Below are 17855 nucleotides of genomic sequence, written 5' to 3' on the forward strand. Positions count from 1 at the left end.
TCAACGGGTTAATTTATTTAATCTTTTAAGACAAGAACTAATGAAGGAATTAAAGTCTGTAGACAAACTGGAAGGTCATAAAATGCGTACCTGTCGGACTGCTTCACAATAATTTATTTGCTTGACAAATTGTCACATAAAATTAAAAATGGATTTACTTAAAATATCGCAAATCTTTGTCATTAGATGTGCGTGGTAAGTCATTAGACAGCTTCAAAGGGAATCACTTTGTGGATACAAAAATAGACAAGAAGTGATTTGTCAAAGATTTCACAAAATAAAATTATGACAGGAAATTATAAGGCAAAGACAATTGATTTTTATGATAGACATTTAAATCTGATGTAGGTTGGGAATTTTGATTTAGAGGAAGTCCGCTGGGTAATTTTATTTTATTGAGTAAAATGAGAGTTATGGATATGTGATTATGGTAATTTAATGTGAATATGCATTAGATTTTGTATGACTTATTGAGTATCTCTTGACTGTTAATAATGAAATACTCAACAACCTTTACATGATTTTGGATGGAATGCATGAAACATCTGTGAAAAAAGTATGAAATTTTTTAAGATTTGAACAGTAAATTTTTCAAAATTTTTTATAAAATCTTTATACTTCACAAGAAAAATTTTCTGTCTCTTTCACACACTTTCTCTATTGCTATTTCACTTTCATACAAATCTCACTAAACTTCGCAAGTGCATTCAGAAATTACTTATACAAGAGGGTGGGTAAGAGCAAATGAAAGCATACTTACCTGGCGTAGGGATTACAGTGATCACTAAGGCTGTTTCCCCAGCATGAGTCTCTGTCATTGCACTTCGACGGAGATGACTGCTGCGATTACTCAACATTTGAGTAACTCGTTCGCGAAATTTTTGGTAGCAGGGACTTGCGTACGCGCTTGTCCCTATCTTAATATAAACATAAATAAATAAACTACAAATAAAGAAGCAGAAGTAACTTGTCATCACATCAAATAAAGACATTAAAAGAAATGATGGATTGTCGGCATCGAAGCCACATGAACTTGCATTTCGACCATAAATAATAAGCTTAATCTTGATTGACCAATAAAATGATCAGCATCTTTATACACTTTTTTTTAGATCCGCAATCATTAAAGTATCAGGTTCGATATTATTAACTCCAATAACATCAGATTTTAATACAATAAAATGATAATCTGCTTAAGCGACAGATTAAAACTAGTAAAAAATATGCTTAACATTATGAAATAAATTCCAAAAATTCACGAAATATTTTTATCTAAATTTACATTAGTTTGCATTGAAAAGCAATATATTAATTCTGTTTTAAATATTAAAAGACTTTAAAATTAGTATCAACATGCGGTTATTTTGAGATATTAACAATTTGATAAAACACAGCATCAGCAGAGCAACAACAAAGTGAGGAATGTGGATTATGAAAAGGACAGACAAACTTAAGTTCATTTTGAGTAGTACCTGTTCTTAACCTCAAAACCCCTTTCGAAACTATGTCTAAGAGTGGAAGTATATCCTTAAAAAAGGCAAGTTACTACGACTTGCGCCTCTCTCTTTAACAGACAGTGAGTATTCTCATCTAAATGATCGTGTCCATGAGTATACTCAATCCACATAGTTCTAATTTCTTGTCTGTTTGGGTCTGAATAGCACAAATCGGTTGAACAGGTTTTAAATTCGATCATGTCTGAGTCATGCCGACTTGTTGCCTAATTTTGGATCAATTACCCAACATGTGGTATTTGGACATTCAGTTACTACCGCTTACAATTTTCAGAAATTTTGAGAATCGTACTTGAATGAATTGCTTTACAACTTTAAATGGAATTTGGCAATTAAAATTAGAACAAAAACTGAAATTCATTGATAAAATCGATTCATTCATGAAAACTATTGCTTAATAGTCAATAAAATTGCATCAATGAAACAAACCATTGAGTTAGAAAAATGATGAAATTTTTTGGAATATGATCAAATTTTATTTTTATGAATGAAATCCAAAATTGGAATTAATGGTAATTCTCGAATTTGGAAAATATTGGGTCAACAACATACATATTGCCAGTTCCAATTATCTCTAAAAGTTGTAACCCACTCAATTGAGTATAAGATTCTGAATGTTCAAACTTAATTCTGTTGATTGATTGAGTATGTCTTGCAATGAATATTGATTCTCAAGTGCTGATGATGATGAAAAAAGAGAGGAATTGGCTCTAAACATTTTTTTTTTCCGAACGGCACAAATGCCAAGTTGCTTCCACATGGTGTCCAAGTTGCAATTTTCTTGTTAACTTTCATGAAAACTATCACGTGGCTGCCATTTGACTACCATGATAGTGCTGATCAGGCTTATGTTACATTACAAGCAAACGACCCCATGGATATCCAATAAATATGAGAATCACTTCATAATTGAGCAATAAAATCATCTTATAATTTGACATTTATTAACAATTTCTACCAAATGAGCTCCATTTAATGCAGCATACAGTGCAAATGAAGTCATTAAAATCTTGTGAGAAACGGAAACCTCATGGGAACTTTTTAATATTTTCCACAATAATCAAGGCGCAATTTAAAATGCTCATTAGCTTCCAATTTCACAATCAATGAGATGTCATGCTGCTTATGACTTGATTTCTCCAGCTTTATTGAGTAACGGCATGAATAAAGTCATGGATTCGTCCACAATTAGCTTGTAATAAATGGAACTTGGATCTGACCTGGATTCGAACCTAAATATTCGAGTTCTATACCAAAATTGAATGTTCTAATTATACATCTGCAAATCACCACGTTCTGTCCAATAACCTCAAACAGATGGCAAGCTCTAGATCATATAAGCATTAACATAGCCAAATTTTTCATAGAATTTTATATGATTTCTTTCCAGTCTTAATTACATCACTCAACCCATTTCCATTCTCAAATTTCCATTTAGCTGCTAATTGATGACTTCTCGAAAATAAATCATCATGACAAAAGAGACTCAAAGAATCAAATTACTCAATCGTTTAATTCTTTTACCACACAGCGTGGTCACTTTTTCACATAAGTTAAGATGTTTACATAAACATAGTGGAATGGATAAAAGATGGTCAGAGATTAATAAAAACATCATAGCTACTCAAGTTTCTTGTTTCTATTTACTTTTAATAAGTAACAAAAGAAAAAATGGATTTGATTGGAATGAAGACACACAAAGGATGACGGACCTTTGTGGATTAAGAGCTTGTCTGTCTCAATTTGTTTAATGCAGTGTTGGGCAACCTGTGTACCGTGGAACACCAGTGTGCTGCCTAAAATTTTTGGAAATGGCATGTGCTGTTTTGCTCGAGAAGCAAAAGGTTACCAACAAGGTCTAATGCAGTGTTGTCCAAAATTCTTTAGACCACGGAACTGACCTTATTGGTGCCATGACCCAAATGACATTGGCATGTGGATCATGACATTTCCAAAAAGTGTCGGCAGTAGATTAGAGTGTCGCGACACACAGGTTGGAAAACACTGGATTCCATGTAATGGAAATGATGGAGTTCTTTGATGAGAATATTGAATTTGTCGCTGTCTTGTACTTCTGCAAGACATCAGTTGCATACCCTTGATACTTACCAGTCGCTAGAGCACTGCTACGTTGCTGTGTTGACTTCAAAACCCAAATATGTCATAGAGACGACCAAAACTACCACGACTTTGGCTTCATTGACTCAATAAAGATCCCAAAATTACATCAGCAGTCAAAATGATCAACCTTCAAACTCCATCCTCTCTAAAATCCAGCAAACTCCAGTTAAACCTCCAAAAAAATACCTCAAAAGAAAAGCAATCATTGGAATCATTTAAGAAGAAAAAAATCAACAAACCCAAGAAAAAAAAGTGATAAAAGAGACGCCAAATGATGTCCATAATTTATTTAATTGACCACAGAGAAACAACAAAAAAAAGAAGGCAGAGAGAATGAGAAACAATCTTCGGGTTCATTTCCAAAAACCACACATTAACCAGCATGAAACAGCACACTGAACATATTGAGTTACGAGCAGCATAGACACATACTCAAACCACATATTTCATAAATTTTAAAGTGCTTGGGTATGAAAAAAAAGAGAACTAACATCTCGGGATTAGATCTCGGTCATATGAATATAGTTCTGTGGTTTTAAGGTGACGGTGGGGCTGCTTTCGAGGCAAATTTTAAATTTATTGCTACATATGTTGGTATACAATTTGTCAATTAAAAGCTTTAAGGTCACTTTAAGATTTCATTTGGTCAGTCAATCCCGAGCAACACAGTCGGCTAATTTTGGCAGTCATATGGACGCCAACTGGAATCGGTTTTCATTTGGTGCTGATTGGATGGAGGTTTAGAAGAGCCTTAAAAGCTTCGTTACGGACCCTTCTTCATTTGTGTTACTCGGGAATGTGAATTATTGGAATCAGAAATCCAGCACCTTTTGGCAATTTTAATCACATCAAGTGAAGGTTCAACGCAACAATCAATTAAAAATCATCAGCATTTCCAATAAGAATGGTTAATTATGACTTTAAGTCACGACTTTATAATTCATAAGCTTCGTAATTTCTCATCGGTTCCAAAAATTTATCATCTGTTCCTTATTCTCTCAGCTTCGATGTAAGAGGCCGGCAATTTGGACAGGCAAAGTTATGGTCATCGCCAGCAGCCTTTGGCGAGCGAGCATTTTTTCGTACCGCATCACATCCTGCACAGCTTTTAGTTGATGATATTAAACTTAGTGATGAGGGAATGTACAGATGTCGCGTTGATTTTCGCAATTCGCCAACAAGAAATTTAAAAATTAATTTTACTGTTATAGGTAAGTTGTGCCTTTATCCTGTTTTATACTATTAAATATTGATGGATTTCCTCAGTTCCACCTCAAAAACCTGTGATATATGATGCAAGAAGGAGAGATCGAACGAAATTAATAGAACCATATAATGAAGGAAGTGATGTGACATTAATATGTGAAGTCTCAGGAGGTAAGTTCCACATTTTGATGCGTGAAATATGCCAAGCTTCACATGTCTGGTTAAAGGCGTCTGTAAATGAAATGAAAATATGAATTAAATCAGGTGATGAATAAGTGCATGAACAAAAGGGAATTGCAGTAGTTCCATGAAGCATGAAAATAAAACTTTTTAATTTTTATTGCAAAAATGTGAGATTTTCCATGTTCCCTGTGAAAGCAAGGACTCGTGCATGAATGCTTTCAACTATAAAAACTCAATAAAAATGCCTGGCTGACTGGCTGTTGGAAGTTCCACAAAATTACATCATTTTCGCACAATTTATATGAAAAATATTTTCCATAATGAAAAATTCATGCAAGATTGAAAAGTTTGGAACGGTTGGAATTTTTCATGAGTTTTTGTGCTGCATATTAAAATAAGCTTTTCCGACTTTTATATTCATGCATTTACTTACTTCCTCTATCTCATTCAGCTTTAAATCGACACACAAATTTAATCCATTTTTTATTCCTCTAATGCAGGTCGTCCACGTCCCAATGTGACGTGGTATTTAGAGAACACAGTAATCGATGAATCGTTTGAGACACGAAAGGATGGCATCACTGTAAATCATTTATCATATCCAAATATAGGACGACAACATTTGAATGCACGACTAGTGTGTGTGGCAAGCAATACGAATTTGACGCCGCCAAACAACAAAGCTGTAATTTTAGATGTAAATTGTAAGTTATGCTGACTGTTTATTGACTTTTTGGTGTAAATTGGTCTTGTTTGGTATCATTGGATGCCTATTAAATGTTATTGACTTATCCTTGTGACCCGTACCCCTCCTTTCCCCCTGAATATGTCTCTGATTGCTCTATATTACAATCCTAAGCTGAATGTCCCGAAGTGGATTCCAATTAACATCTCTGATTACCAAAAGTCAAATAGACCAGAATCTGTTCATAGAAATTTCCCATCCTATTGTTCAAGCTTCTCCGTCCCCTTTCACACAAATTCTATTCATCCATTCTTAAATTTTTATCTAAAAAGGTTCTTTATGTCTCCTTCCAGTGGAACATTGCCACATTTTACAATTTTTTATTGTCAAGCGTTCCTTTTTTCACTGCATAATGCGAGTTTGTGCTCATCTCAATCATTCGCATATGCTGCTCAGTTCATTTTTCTTATAGCTTCCTATCCAATTCTTTCACTGTATGTGGTTTCCATTGTACAGCTTGAATTGAATGGATGAAAATTTGTCTCAGCATTTCCGGAATTTCTTCTTCTTCCTTACTTTTTTTGTGACAAATCATTTTTCAAACTTTTGATCTTTTTAGTTCCATTTCTATTTTGTGTGTTCCAACTACATCCTTATTAAATGAGAGATTAAATTTCTGTCTACAGTCACAATATTTTCATGTCAATTAATTTAAAATTATGAAATTTCCTTTCCTTTCTTTTCTTTTGTGCTGTACGTGTGCTTCATATTAACTTCCTCATGTCACAAACTATCAAGAATTTTCGAGTATGAAAAAGCATTTAAGGAAGAAATTGAAACTTTTTCCTTCGTCTTCAATGACTTTATGGTAGAAAACTTGAGTAGTTTGTTGGCATTGACGATGATTCACATGAAGACTGTACATGATTCAAGATTTAAAATATTTAATTGAACAAAAAATGCGCCTTATGTCATCTTCCTAGTGACTTCCTTACTTGATTTGTCTACAAAAACTAAATTTCATTTTAAAAAGTAAAGAAGAAGAACTGCCTGTAAGGCTTAATACGACAATAACAGAGCAATGAAAGAGTTTTCATAATTCTATAGGAATTATTCATAACTTGCTTGTAACTATTTAACTTAAAACAAAAGAAAAACAAGGAAGAAGTTTCTCATTTGAAAATAATTCCTTTTTTTGCTGCATCCAAACTTACAGTGAAGCCAATAGCAGTGCATATTACAACGAGGGAGAAGTTCCTTTCAGCTGAGAAGCGCTACGACGTAGAATGCAAAAGTTCCGGTTCACGCCCTGAGGCGGTGCTGACATGGTGGAAAGGATCGAGACAAATTAAGAGAATGGCTAAGAATGTAAGTCGGGAATGCCTAGTTGTAACTCATTTTTAATAGTCTGTAACAGTTGAGGCTTATCTATTCATAAGAACTGCTTTAATTAACGACGAGACGGAACTGCGATAAGTTCTTGTGTATTATCCATAACTATCCAATTACAGCAATCTCTATGCCTTCATATTAAAGCTGAACATTGGCTGTGCTTCTTTTATTTACAATCCGGAAATACTGCCAAAAAGAAGAATTTAATGATGTTTGCATTTCGATGATATTTATAAAGGCATAGAATGAAGGAATGGATTTTTAAAAATTCTCCAATTAAGCCTCTTCTGTTGCTGATTCATCCTACGCATCACGTTCATTTGAACCATATGAATCAACAACAATACAAGCTGCATTTGCAACATTTCATTCATTTCCCTTCCTTTACATTTTTTCAATCTCTTCCTTTATTCACAGTTTTCCGAGAATGGCAATCAAACACTCAGTGTTCTAACATTCATCCCTGTTGTCGATGATGATGGAAAATACTTGACGTGTCGTGCTGAAAATCCATACATTCCCGACAGTGCAATAGAAGACAAATGGAGGCTTGTTGTACACTGTAAGTTCTTTTGTTCCATTGTTATAGGAATTGCATGCACAATAATTGCGAATGACAGAGTTGACTTACTGTAAGATCGAATGGCAATTGACATTTCATATGAGAAAGGAATCAACTTCCAACACTGTCAGTTATTGCTATTGTCCTTGCCAATGACTGTTGAATGTGAAATTTTCTCACTATTGTCACATTAATAAAGCCATTCAGTCAGTCAGTGAGTCAGTTTCGTTCACAACTGTGCTATACATAGAAATGTCAATGGATGGCTGCTTTTCATCCAAGAATCCAGCAGAAAAGCTTTAATCGTTTTATTTCATTTTTTTACAGACATGCCGATTGTTACACTCAAAATGGGATCATCACTGAATCCAGATGATATAAAAGAGGGCGATGATGTCTACTTCGAGTGCCTCATACAGTCAAATCCAAAATTCTATAAATTATCGTGGTTCCATGATGTAAGAACTCCCATAACATCCATAATCCATATTCCTTTTGTCATCAAATCCATTTTGCACTTCCACATCTTTTTTCAATTTTCAACTTCTTGACATTTTAATTTTCACTTCTTCTTGCTCTTATTTCCTTAGGGAGTTGAGCTACATCACAATGTCACAGCAGGAGTAATTTTATCAGATCAGTCGCTTGTCTTGCAAAGTGTTACAAAGAGCCTCGCTGGTGATTATACATGTTTGGCTGCAAATACTGAAGGTCGTGGAACTAGCAATCCTGTAACATTAAGAGTTCGATGTGAGTATCCTTTAAGAATGGGACATGATTAACTTGATGAGATACTTTTCACTTTGGGACATAATAAAAAGTGCAAGTGAAGTGAAAAGCAGACAGAACATTAAGCATAAATAACTGTGGCTGTTGATTATCTCTTAATTCAGTCAGTCTCTGTTTTGAGACTATTTAGGTCGCATGGAAAACAAAGAGACAGAAATGAGATTGAAAAAATGCGGAATCGCTGATAATTTTTGGTGCTTTTTGGGAAGCACATAAAAAAAATATTTAAATTTTTCAGTCGCTTCTTTTCACTTTCTGTCATTATCTATCCATTTCTGATTCCGATAAATAATTCATTTCCATTTCTTGCTTCCAACAGTTTCCCCAGTTTGTGCCAACGACAGAGAAGAATTACTTGGTGCTTTAAAACATGAGACATTACAATTGAAATGTGAAGTTGAAGCATCGCCACCGGCTGAATCATTTCATTGGACATTCAATTCATCAGGCGAACAAACAGAACTGACCTCACAATTGCAAACAACAGAATCGGGCTGGTCCCGATTAAATTATACACCGACATCGGATCTTGACTATGGAACAATATCATGCTGGGCTAGAAATGTTATAGGACAACAAAAGACACCATGCGTGTTTCAAATTGTTGCAGCAGGTGAATAAATCCATTCTGATTTAATTCTGTTTTTTTTTTGGTTCCTGCCTTGAATGGCGACAATTTTTTATTAAGCTACAAAACTGTATATGCATGTATTTGTCGTGTGCGGCCTTCAACATTGAATTTTCTCTGAATTTCCTGCATCACGCTGCCTACTGCTGCCTCATTTTTTTTTGAGGATATGCAACCAATTTAATTTAATTTCCACATGAATTGAGTTGAAGCCGCATCTGCAAATACATGAAATATTCAGAAAGTCAGTTTGATATTAGCGACTAAAGCGCTCATTGTTCCTGCATGCTAAATGCCAAACTGACCACAAAAACATTGAAATGTGCTTAAAATGCTCGCGAATTTAATGAATGAATTAAAAACAAAGCAAATTCTCTGATTTCACCTCTCTTTATTTGTTTGTATATTTGCAGGACGTCCGTTTGCATTGCAAAATTGTACAGTGTCAAATCAATCGATAGACTCAATTCACGTTGAGTGCATTGAATCCTTTGATGGTGGATTACCACAAATGTTTTTATTGGAAATGGTCGAAATACCAACATTGAAATTAGTCCGAAATTTGACACTTTTTGTGAGTATTAATGTCACATCCCTTCCTTTATGCTTCAGCACATATGTGCCATATCCATGATATCAACTTGCAAATATTTAATCAATTTTTTCTTCTTATTTTCATTCAGAGACCACCAGTGTCTTTTGTGCTGGACAATCTTGAGGCAACGACATCATATCGTTCAGAGCCTGTGATAATTGACGACATCATATATGTCAACATGACTATGATAATTTCCTCGCGATTCTATTTTAAGCATCATTTTTTCATGCTTTTGCACTTTGAGCATCAAAATTGAAAGAAACAGTAAATAAAGGAGGCTCTTGATGAAAAAGTCGTTAAAATTTTAGAAAAATAGTATTAAATGCTCATCATTTAAAGCGGGAACTAGCATTCTGTGTAAAATAAACATGCACACAACTTCAACAACTCACACACACAACTACACAAAAGAGAAAAAAATATTTTCTCTCTCTTTCACACCTTCATACATTTTCTCTATTGCTATCTCACTTTTATACAAATCTCACTAAACTTCACAAGAGCAATCAGAAATGATTTATACAAGATGATGACTAAGAGCAGAGCAAAGCATACTTACCTGGCGTAGGGGTTACAGTGATCACTAAGGCTGTTCCCCCAGCATGAGTCTTTGTCATTGCACTTCGACGAAGATGACTGCTGCGATTACTCAACATCTGAGTAACTCGTTCGCGCAATTTTTGGTAGCAGGGACTTGCGTACGCGCTTGTCCCTACATTATAATATACATAAACAAATTAACTAGAAAAGGAAGTGATAGAATGCATAAAGTCGTATGCTTATAACGACTCTTGTGATATTTGAAATAAAAGTCTCTTTAACTGAAATGAGTGTGTCAAAAACCGTTGTAATTCAACCATTTTTGACATTTTAATGATTTAAGTTAGAAATTTAAGACAAATAAAATTAGCAAGAATGAGCCGAACAGTCACACGCTGGCAACAATAATCATTATCATCATCATTTGCGAATAATTCAGTTGAAACTACTCTAGTTAATAAATTTTCTAATGCATCATTAAGTGCTCATTCATACAAAAGCAATTCGACAAGTAGCATCAGCATAAGAAGCATGAAAAGGAGCTAGAGAACTTAAGAGCTGCCCATTAATTATCACAATTTTCTTTTCTTCCACTTCCATATTTCAACAACACAGAGCTATGCCACATTAGGCCGTAACAATAAGAATAGTGTAACTACAACGTGTACAGCATCACCATCAGTCTTCACTTCATCAACATTAGGTAGTCCAATAAATCAGCAACAGCAAACCATCTGTAAATATTTTAACACATCCGACAAGCGTGGACCTAATCAGTCAATCGTCGATTCTTTATTTCTATTGCCATAAAATATGACCCATTTATTCATGAACCTCTAAATGTATGCAGCATATGAACAAATTGTTGGATATGCGTGTAAGGTCATTAAACTCGATCAATCTAAATTATAGACTGGGATTGATTTTTGAAGGATTCGGAACAAAGACTTCAAAAAGTTGTACTGCACATTCCTGTACTCATTTACACCAAACAATCAAAGTTCTTTTATGAACAACTTAGACGCGTGCCTTTGAAACTCAACTTTGATTAAGACATTTATAAAACAAACTTTCATGAAACTCGACTTCTCAATTTCCACTAGAACAAGAAAATAACATGAACAGTGCAGAATTAAAAAATCAAAAGCTTCACAACTTTCTTAAAACATTTTGTATGCACAAACGTGAAACTTTTCTTTTCCTTTTCCAATTTTTGCTTGCTTTCAAAAAGTGAAACAGTTTTTTTTCTTCTTTTCATGTTCAAAAAAAGGTAGGAAAAATAAAGGAAGGCAAAAAAAAAACAGCAACTTTTTATAAAGTTTTGTGAATATTTTGTTGCAATTTTAAGGAAAAGGAAAATTAAAACATAAAGAAAATGTTGGATATTTTGTATATATTTTAGAAACTACGAGAATGAGTATTGGGATTTTGTAGATATTAAGGTATTAGTTAGGCGCATTTAAGAGGCTGAAATGGATTATCAAGGTGATTAAAAGCTCTATAGTAGCTTTAAGAGCCGTCTATATTATGCTATGGATTGCAATTGATCTAAGTGAATGACCCACACCACACTAGAAGTACCTTAGCCCCTTGTAGTGTCTAAGCATAGTGGAACCAGAGGTATCGGGCAATATATAGATGAATCTGCCAATATGTGAGTAAGGTCTCCGTATCCAAGTTGTTAGGCAACAGGCCGAAAATCAGGAACACTCTTTTTTGAGTATGTGGGTTCGATTCCTACCGGAAAACGATCTCTCAAACTCATCATATTACTCATCATACATAGAGAGAGTGCTGTCGATATGACAAGAATTGGCCAAAAGTTCACGACTCCCAACAGAAAAAGAGCATGTCCATGAGTATGCTTATAAAATTGAGCACACTCATTTGGGCGAGTATACTCATTGTCTGTTAGGGGACATTACACCTGATCAGTATGAACTGCCAATTATTAACTAGCCACGAAATCATATAAGCTTGAACTTGCGACTTTTTAACGGTATTCGTAAAGGAGATGCCCCATTTTGCACGCCTATTTCCAAAACTCATAACTTTCACCATCCATCAACTCCAATTTCAACTTATTCTAAGAACTAACAGCAGTATAAGCATGTATACATTCAAACTTCTTTAAGAAGATTCCAGCTATCATTGTAAGACACTAAAAATTCCCACAATCTTCAAAACAACAATTTTTTAAACATCACATACAAAATTGTCAACCTCATTGTCTCGCCGTCATGCTTTTAAAACATTCCAAAACTTTCTTTTGCATCTCCATAAAACCTCAATCAAAGCATGAAATATTCAATTTTTCATTTATTAAAATGCAGATTTTATAGAAGATATTTTCAATCTTAACCAGCATAAGCAAACCAAAAGAAAAAAACCTTAGAATCTCAAAATTGAGTACGAAAAAGTTTTTCCTTCCTTCACTTCCAAAAAAAAGCTCTTTCCCATCATACATTAAGATTGTTCAGAAAAGATTTATATTTCAATTAATTATTCATAAGAATTCAATTACCGAGAAATATAAAATCTAATACAAGAAAGAATTCCCATTCCTCTTCATGTTCTGTTTTCTATTCCCGTCTCTTTTGCTCTTGCTCTTGTTCTTCACTTTCAGCTACGCGATGCGAAAAGTTTTTTGTTTAGCGCAAATTTTTTATCGTGATGGGAAGTTTTTTTTGGGGTTGACGTTTTGTCTTGGAAAGTTTTGGAGAGCCTTTAGGGTTTTTTGTGGAACTGTTCAGGAATTAAGTTCTTGCATGTACCACCCGAGCAACACATTGGGGCTAGTTGCATTTTCGCTTTAAAAATGGATCCAAATCAGCTTTCACGGTGCCGTCAAAGTAAATTTTGTGCTTGACCGTTAATAAAGCGACTTAGCAGTGACTCTTCTGAACAATGTGCTGTTCGGGTCATAGCTTAAATTGGAGTCGAACTTATGTCTTTACCATTCTACCTCAATCATTAATAGTTGCTGTTTAAGCAGTGGTTAGCAACCTTTTTTGTGCTACGGCACAACTTGGTTGTTGGACACGACCAAAATCACACACGGCATTCGGTTCATGTGGTGGACCATGTAGTGGACCGTGGCACACAGGTTGCCCAACACTGGGTCTATAGTTTGTAGATCAGATTTGAGATTGATAAGCCTAGTTCTTTATTAGGTCAATTATTAAGTTGCAATCTATCAAAAATCATAGATCACAATTGATCTGTACAGCAAATACAGCAATTTTTCAAGGTCAAATGCGCTTTGCAGTTTCAAAAAATATTCCCACTAATCTCAAACTCACAACATTCTCATTCTTTTTTTTTTTTGAAGGCACATCTGGTAAATGGGAAAACTTTAACAAGATTATGATGAAACTGTGAGAGCAGCAATTGACGCAGGTGACGTAATAAATTATTCATTGCAAGGCAAAACGAGAGATGCTGGTGGAGGAAGAGACGAAAAATTTTTTTCCATCTTTTTTTCGAAAAAACAACTTTTTTTTATTGAAGCGTAAAAGCAAAAGGAGGAAAGGAAAAAAAAATTGGAAGGGAAGAAGTGAAAGAGAAACAATTTTATGACTTTAAAATTAGTTCATTAGGAAATTCAATTTTACGTTGAGCTTTTATCGACGTAATAAAATGTTGTGAACAAAATAATTGAGTTGGTGCCACAAATTTAATTTATTTATTCATCTTTGTTGTTCATCGATTTTTTGTTTCTTTTTTCTGCTTTTGTAGGGGAGAATTTTGATGAATTTGTGTACTTTATGTTGAGTAGTGATGAAGTATGGAGTGTAGGGATAGAATGAGAATGTATAAATATTTCACTTAAAAGGGTTCAATTCCTTTGAAGTAACAGAAGGGGAGAAAGTAACCGACAAAATCGGAAAGTCATCTACATCGTCTGAAGTCTATCCATTTCTACGCAATTCATCGATTTTGACCAAATTTTGGGGTAAAATACCAATAGGCTTTTGGGGGAATCCATCGAATCTCCCACTGTGTCCCATAGGTTTCCTATTGAATCAGTAGCATTAATTACTTTACTGCCTATTGTTTAGACCTGCAGTTTATAGTGGGATCCGAAACACTCGGAAAATATGCACAATACAAGTACACGACCATGTCATAAGATCAGATGGACCCTGCAATGTATATAGTGTCAACAAGTATACATCGTTTTATGACTAGCAGTGGAGACATATTGTGTACCAAAGGTTTCAAAACTGCATCTAACACATGAGCCCAGAGCTTCTTAACTAGAAAGGTGAAATGAAATAAAAGCTTCAAAAATTAGGAATGTCCTGGGATTGAGCCAGGTCGTATGAATAACTTGAGATCCGTAACATCCTTTGAATGATGTCTGAAAGCCAATGATGAATTGTCTTATATGGGAATCGAACATCGCACCTCTTGATTTCCGATCCAACACTCAGACACCTAATCTACTGACTTAGACCCGGACTTTTGAGAAATTCAGCATTTCATCTTAGATACCTAACAAACTGAAGAATCATCAGTCAATATAAGGACATACATAAATTCCCTCAAATCCATTCCCTATTAGCTACGCAATTGAACTATAATATTAGTCTAATATCCACCTATCTTTTAATTAATTTACGAGCATCATATTTGATGATATAGACACAATTTAAATTGATACATTCGATTCCGTTGAATAACAATATAATCACGAGTAAATAAATTGAAAATTGATGCGCTCATTGAATGCTAATGATGCCTATCAGTCGAATAGAATTTGTGAAATATTTACACATAAATGTATTTAGAGTCCATAAATATTGTGATTGGCAAAATTATATAGATCTGTGTTTATTTTATGGAAAATTAGGAAGTAATGACAGAGAAATAAAAATCTAGGATTTATCAATTAGACCTACATTACTGGACATGGATTTAATGTTTACAAGCAATAAATTACATTTAAAATAAATTGATTTTATTTGACATACTAATTTATATCCAATAGATTATCGAAGAGAAAGAATGTCCATTGAGCAATCCATCTTGAAGGACAGACCATTTCAATCTTTTTCCCGAAAAAGCACCAACAATTCTGAGAAAAAGAAATAAATGTATACATTTGAGAAAGGGATCAGCATGAGATGAGCATAAAGGGAGAGACATGGAAAAGCACATTGGATGTCAATATGAATTTATCGGACGGTTTTACAGTCGATTTCACATTTTGTTTTTTGTTCTGTTCACTTGTCCTTATTTATTCTTTTTTTATTCCAATCCTATTTAGGTTATTCACTTTCACTTGATTTGCTTTTTGGGGAGAATCCATAAAATGAGAGAGGCATTAAGATGGACTTGATGAATTGCTGGTAGATGATGAGGATGACCAGTAAATAAATGCTGAGGGATTCGTCGAATTATGGAAGGTGAGTGACTTGTAATGGAAAATTTTTGGATTTACTTCTGATCAGTGAGTCTATAGATGAAAGGGGGGAGTGGGATTAAGAACTGTTTTGATCCCTATAGACCAAATACTCCACGAAGTACTTGCCACTAACTACTCCGCACAAAAGTCAGCGACCTCGGCGATACTTTTTATAATTGCTTATACATGAAATGTATCTCCAGGAGGAAGTAGCCCAGCCCCTTTTCTATTTGGCAACATCTTCAATTAGCCTACGTCTTTTCAAGACAGAAATCCCAAAACCCCCTAAATTATTGCTATCCATACTAAACAACTTCAATCTCCTAAAAACAATCAAGCTTCCTCATGCTGAACATCATAATTGAATTCCAGAAAACTACTCATCATAAAAACTCATTAAAAAATTTTCATGACTCGAAAAACTCCACAAAATTTTTCTGTAAATTTAACTTTATTTTTTAATAAGAAGCTTTATTAAAAAAATTTCAATGCACTGAGACTAGAGGAAGAGAGAGTAGAAGTAAAACTTTCATTTCGTCTTGCACAGCTCATAAATTTTCATGAGGAGAGTTGAATAGTTCTTCACTTATTTGTTAAGATCTGCAATGAAAGTTTCTTTGTGAGATGTGAAAATGAAAAATAATTTTCAGTTTGTCTTGAAGACTTCACAGTTTCATGATTTCATCTTATTTGAGTATGACTTATGGTTTGAATATGAAGACTTTTGTGTAAATAAAGTTGTGATCCTGTAGATGAATTACTTGGTTGCAGGGTGAATTTATTGAAAATTTATTTAAATGCAGATTTCATTTGTTATTTTCTTAAGCAGTCAGGTATTCAGGAGGGTAAGGGGTAGGAGGGTTATTGGAAGTCCTCACACCTATTTCCCAATTTCCCTCCTCCTGCGATTCTCGAAGAAAATTCTTCAATTTTCTATGGTTTTTCGTGGAAAATTCCGAAAACCCGCTGCGATCCATGCAAAATCCTCAATATCCCCAACTCCTCCTCCTCAATAGATGTCTATCTACCCCCTTGTTCTATTCTGACTATCTTGATTTCCAATTCTTTCAAAGAAATTTTCTCAAAATTTAATTCAATTTTTTTAGCACCAAACACAATTTTCACTTCCAATCCTCAACATCTCCACATCATAAAATTCCAAAAGAAGTTCCAACAATAGCTAAAGACAACAAATTAAATTGACAAAAATATATCGCTCAATTTTCTTCCATCCATTGTCGTCAAGTATTGCCTCCCCAAGTCTATTTTACTCATACAGTAAATGACGATGAGATGAAGCAAGACAAAAAAAAATTGTACAATTTCCTGTGAATTACACGAGGAAGGCGCACCTTTGTCGCAACGTAATTAAATTTCTCTGTGTCTGATTAAAGGAAGAAATTAAAGCAAACAAGAAAAATTGTCTCACATTCTACAGGAAATTCATTGACTAATTCAATTTCTTCATCATTCGAGACGAAAAGACGGAAAATTAAAACGAGGAAGGGTTGCTTTCTGATACTGTTCCATGATGTTGATGTTGCTGATGAGATGGGAGAAATGGGTAAATGGAATCGATTGAGATTGAATGTTATGGCGCATTAATAGGGCTCATTACTTTTAGGGATTGTTTGGGACCCACGTTTGAGAAACGAACAAGGCATGCAAGTAGTCAAGTGTTGCAAAACCCTATTCCAAGGGCATATTCAAGAGGGGTGGGTTTGGGGTCAACCAACGAGACCTTATTTCATCAAATCAGACAAGACTTTCACAGACCTGGTACCGAACTTTTCGCCATTTCTGTGCAGTATCGCTACCGGAATTAGAGTCAAACTAGGACTATTCAGGTAGATTGGGTTTGAGCAATCTAAGACGAGCAGATTTGAACTATCTATGCAAAGTAAGCTTAAGCAATCGACAATCGAAGAAGACAAGGTTAAAGCAATGCAGAGTTGACAGAATTTTGGGAGCCCTTACTCAAAAAGTCCGAAAATGCGCCTACACTCGAATCCGGATTCTAAATTTTAGGATGGTCTTTACTTTTTCTATTCTTAACTAAAACATTCAAACCCACAGGTATTACAAGAGACAAGAGTAGATGTGCAGTCATGCACTATTCGGCTGTACTTCATTGTTCATCCAAGACTGTAGGCCTGCAGTTTTGGACGAACCCTACAAAAGGACAAAATGACTGTAATCAAGACACAACTCCATCCACAAACTGCGA

At 34.6% G+C, this 17855-nt stretch overlaps 1 protein-coding gene and 2 non-coding genes across 3 annotated transcripts; all 3 read left to right on the forward strand.

Moving 5' to 3' along the window:
- Positions 1-148: 148 nt before the first annotated feature.
- On the forward strand, positions 149-11028 carry LOC139088586 (nephrin-like). The gene is made up of 12 exons (XM_070637854.1): positions 149-195; positions 4638-4846; positions 4902-5012; positions 5525-5728; positions 6926-7077; positions 7519-7663; positions 7991-8121; positions 8254-8413; positions 8772-9065; positions 9494-9654; positions 9764-9826; positions 10834-11028. The coding sequence occupies exons 1-12, from the start codon at positions 149-151 to the stop codon at positions 11026-11028; spliced, it is 1872 nt and encodes a 623-aa protein (XP_070493955.1).
- On the forward strand, positions 753-916 carry LOC139088608 (U1 spliceosomal RNA). Its single transcript, XR_011544244.1, has one exon. It is a non-coding gene; the product is annotated as a U1 spliceosomal RNA (small nuclear RNA).
- Positions 10230-10393, forward strand: LOC139088604 (U1 spliceosomal RNA). Its single transcript, XR_011544240.1, has one exon. It is a non-coding gene; the product is annotated as a U1 spliceosomal RNA (small nuclear RNA).
- Positions 11029-17855: the final 6827 nt, after the last annotated feature.

This window comes from Chironomus tepperi, unplaced genomic scaffold (assembly GCF_022539635.2).
Source record: "Chironomus tepperi strain 1889 unplaced genomic scaffold, CSIRO-AGI_Ctep_v1 contig_163, whole genome shotgun sequence".
NCBI lineage: Eukaryota > Metazoa > Arthropoda > Insecta > Diptera > Chironomidae > Chironomus > Chironomus tepperi.

Coding starts and splice junctions, on each gene's coding strand:
- LOC139088586 (XM_070637854.1), top strand. CDS start 149: ATGGATTTACTTAAAATATCGCAAATCTTTGTCATTAGATGTGCGTG. Junction 7,664..7,990: donor ATGGAGGCTTGTTGTACACT/GTAAGTTCTTTT, acceptor ATTTTTTTACAG/ACATGCCGATTGTTACACTC. Junction 8,122..8,253: donor AATTATCGTGGTTCCATGAT/GTAAGAACTCCC, acceptor TTATTTCCTTAG/GGAGTTGAGCTACATCACAA.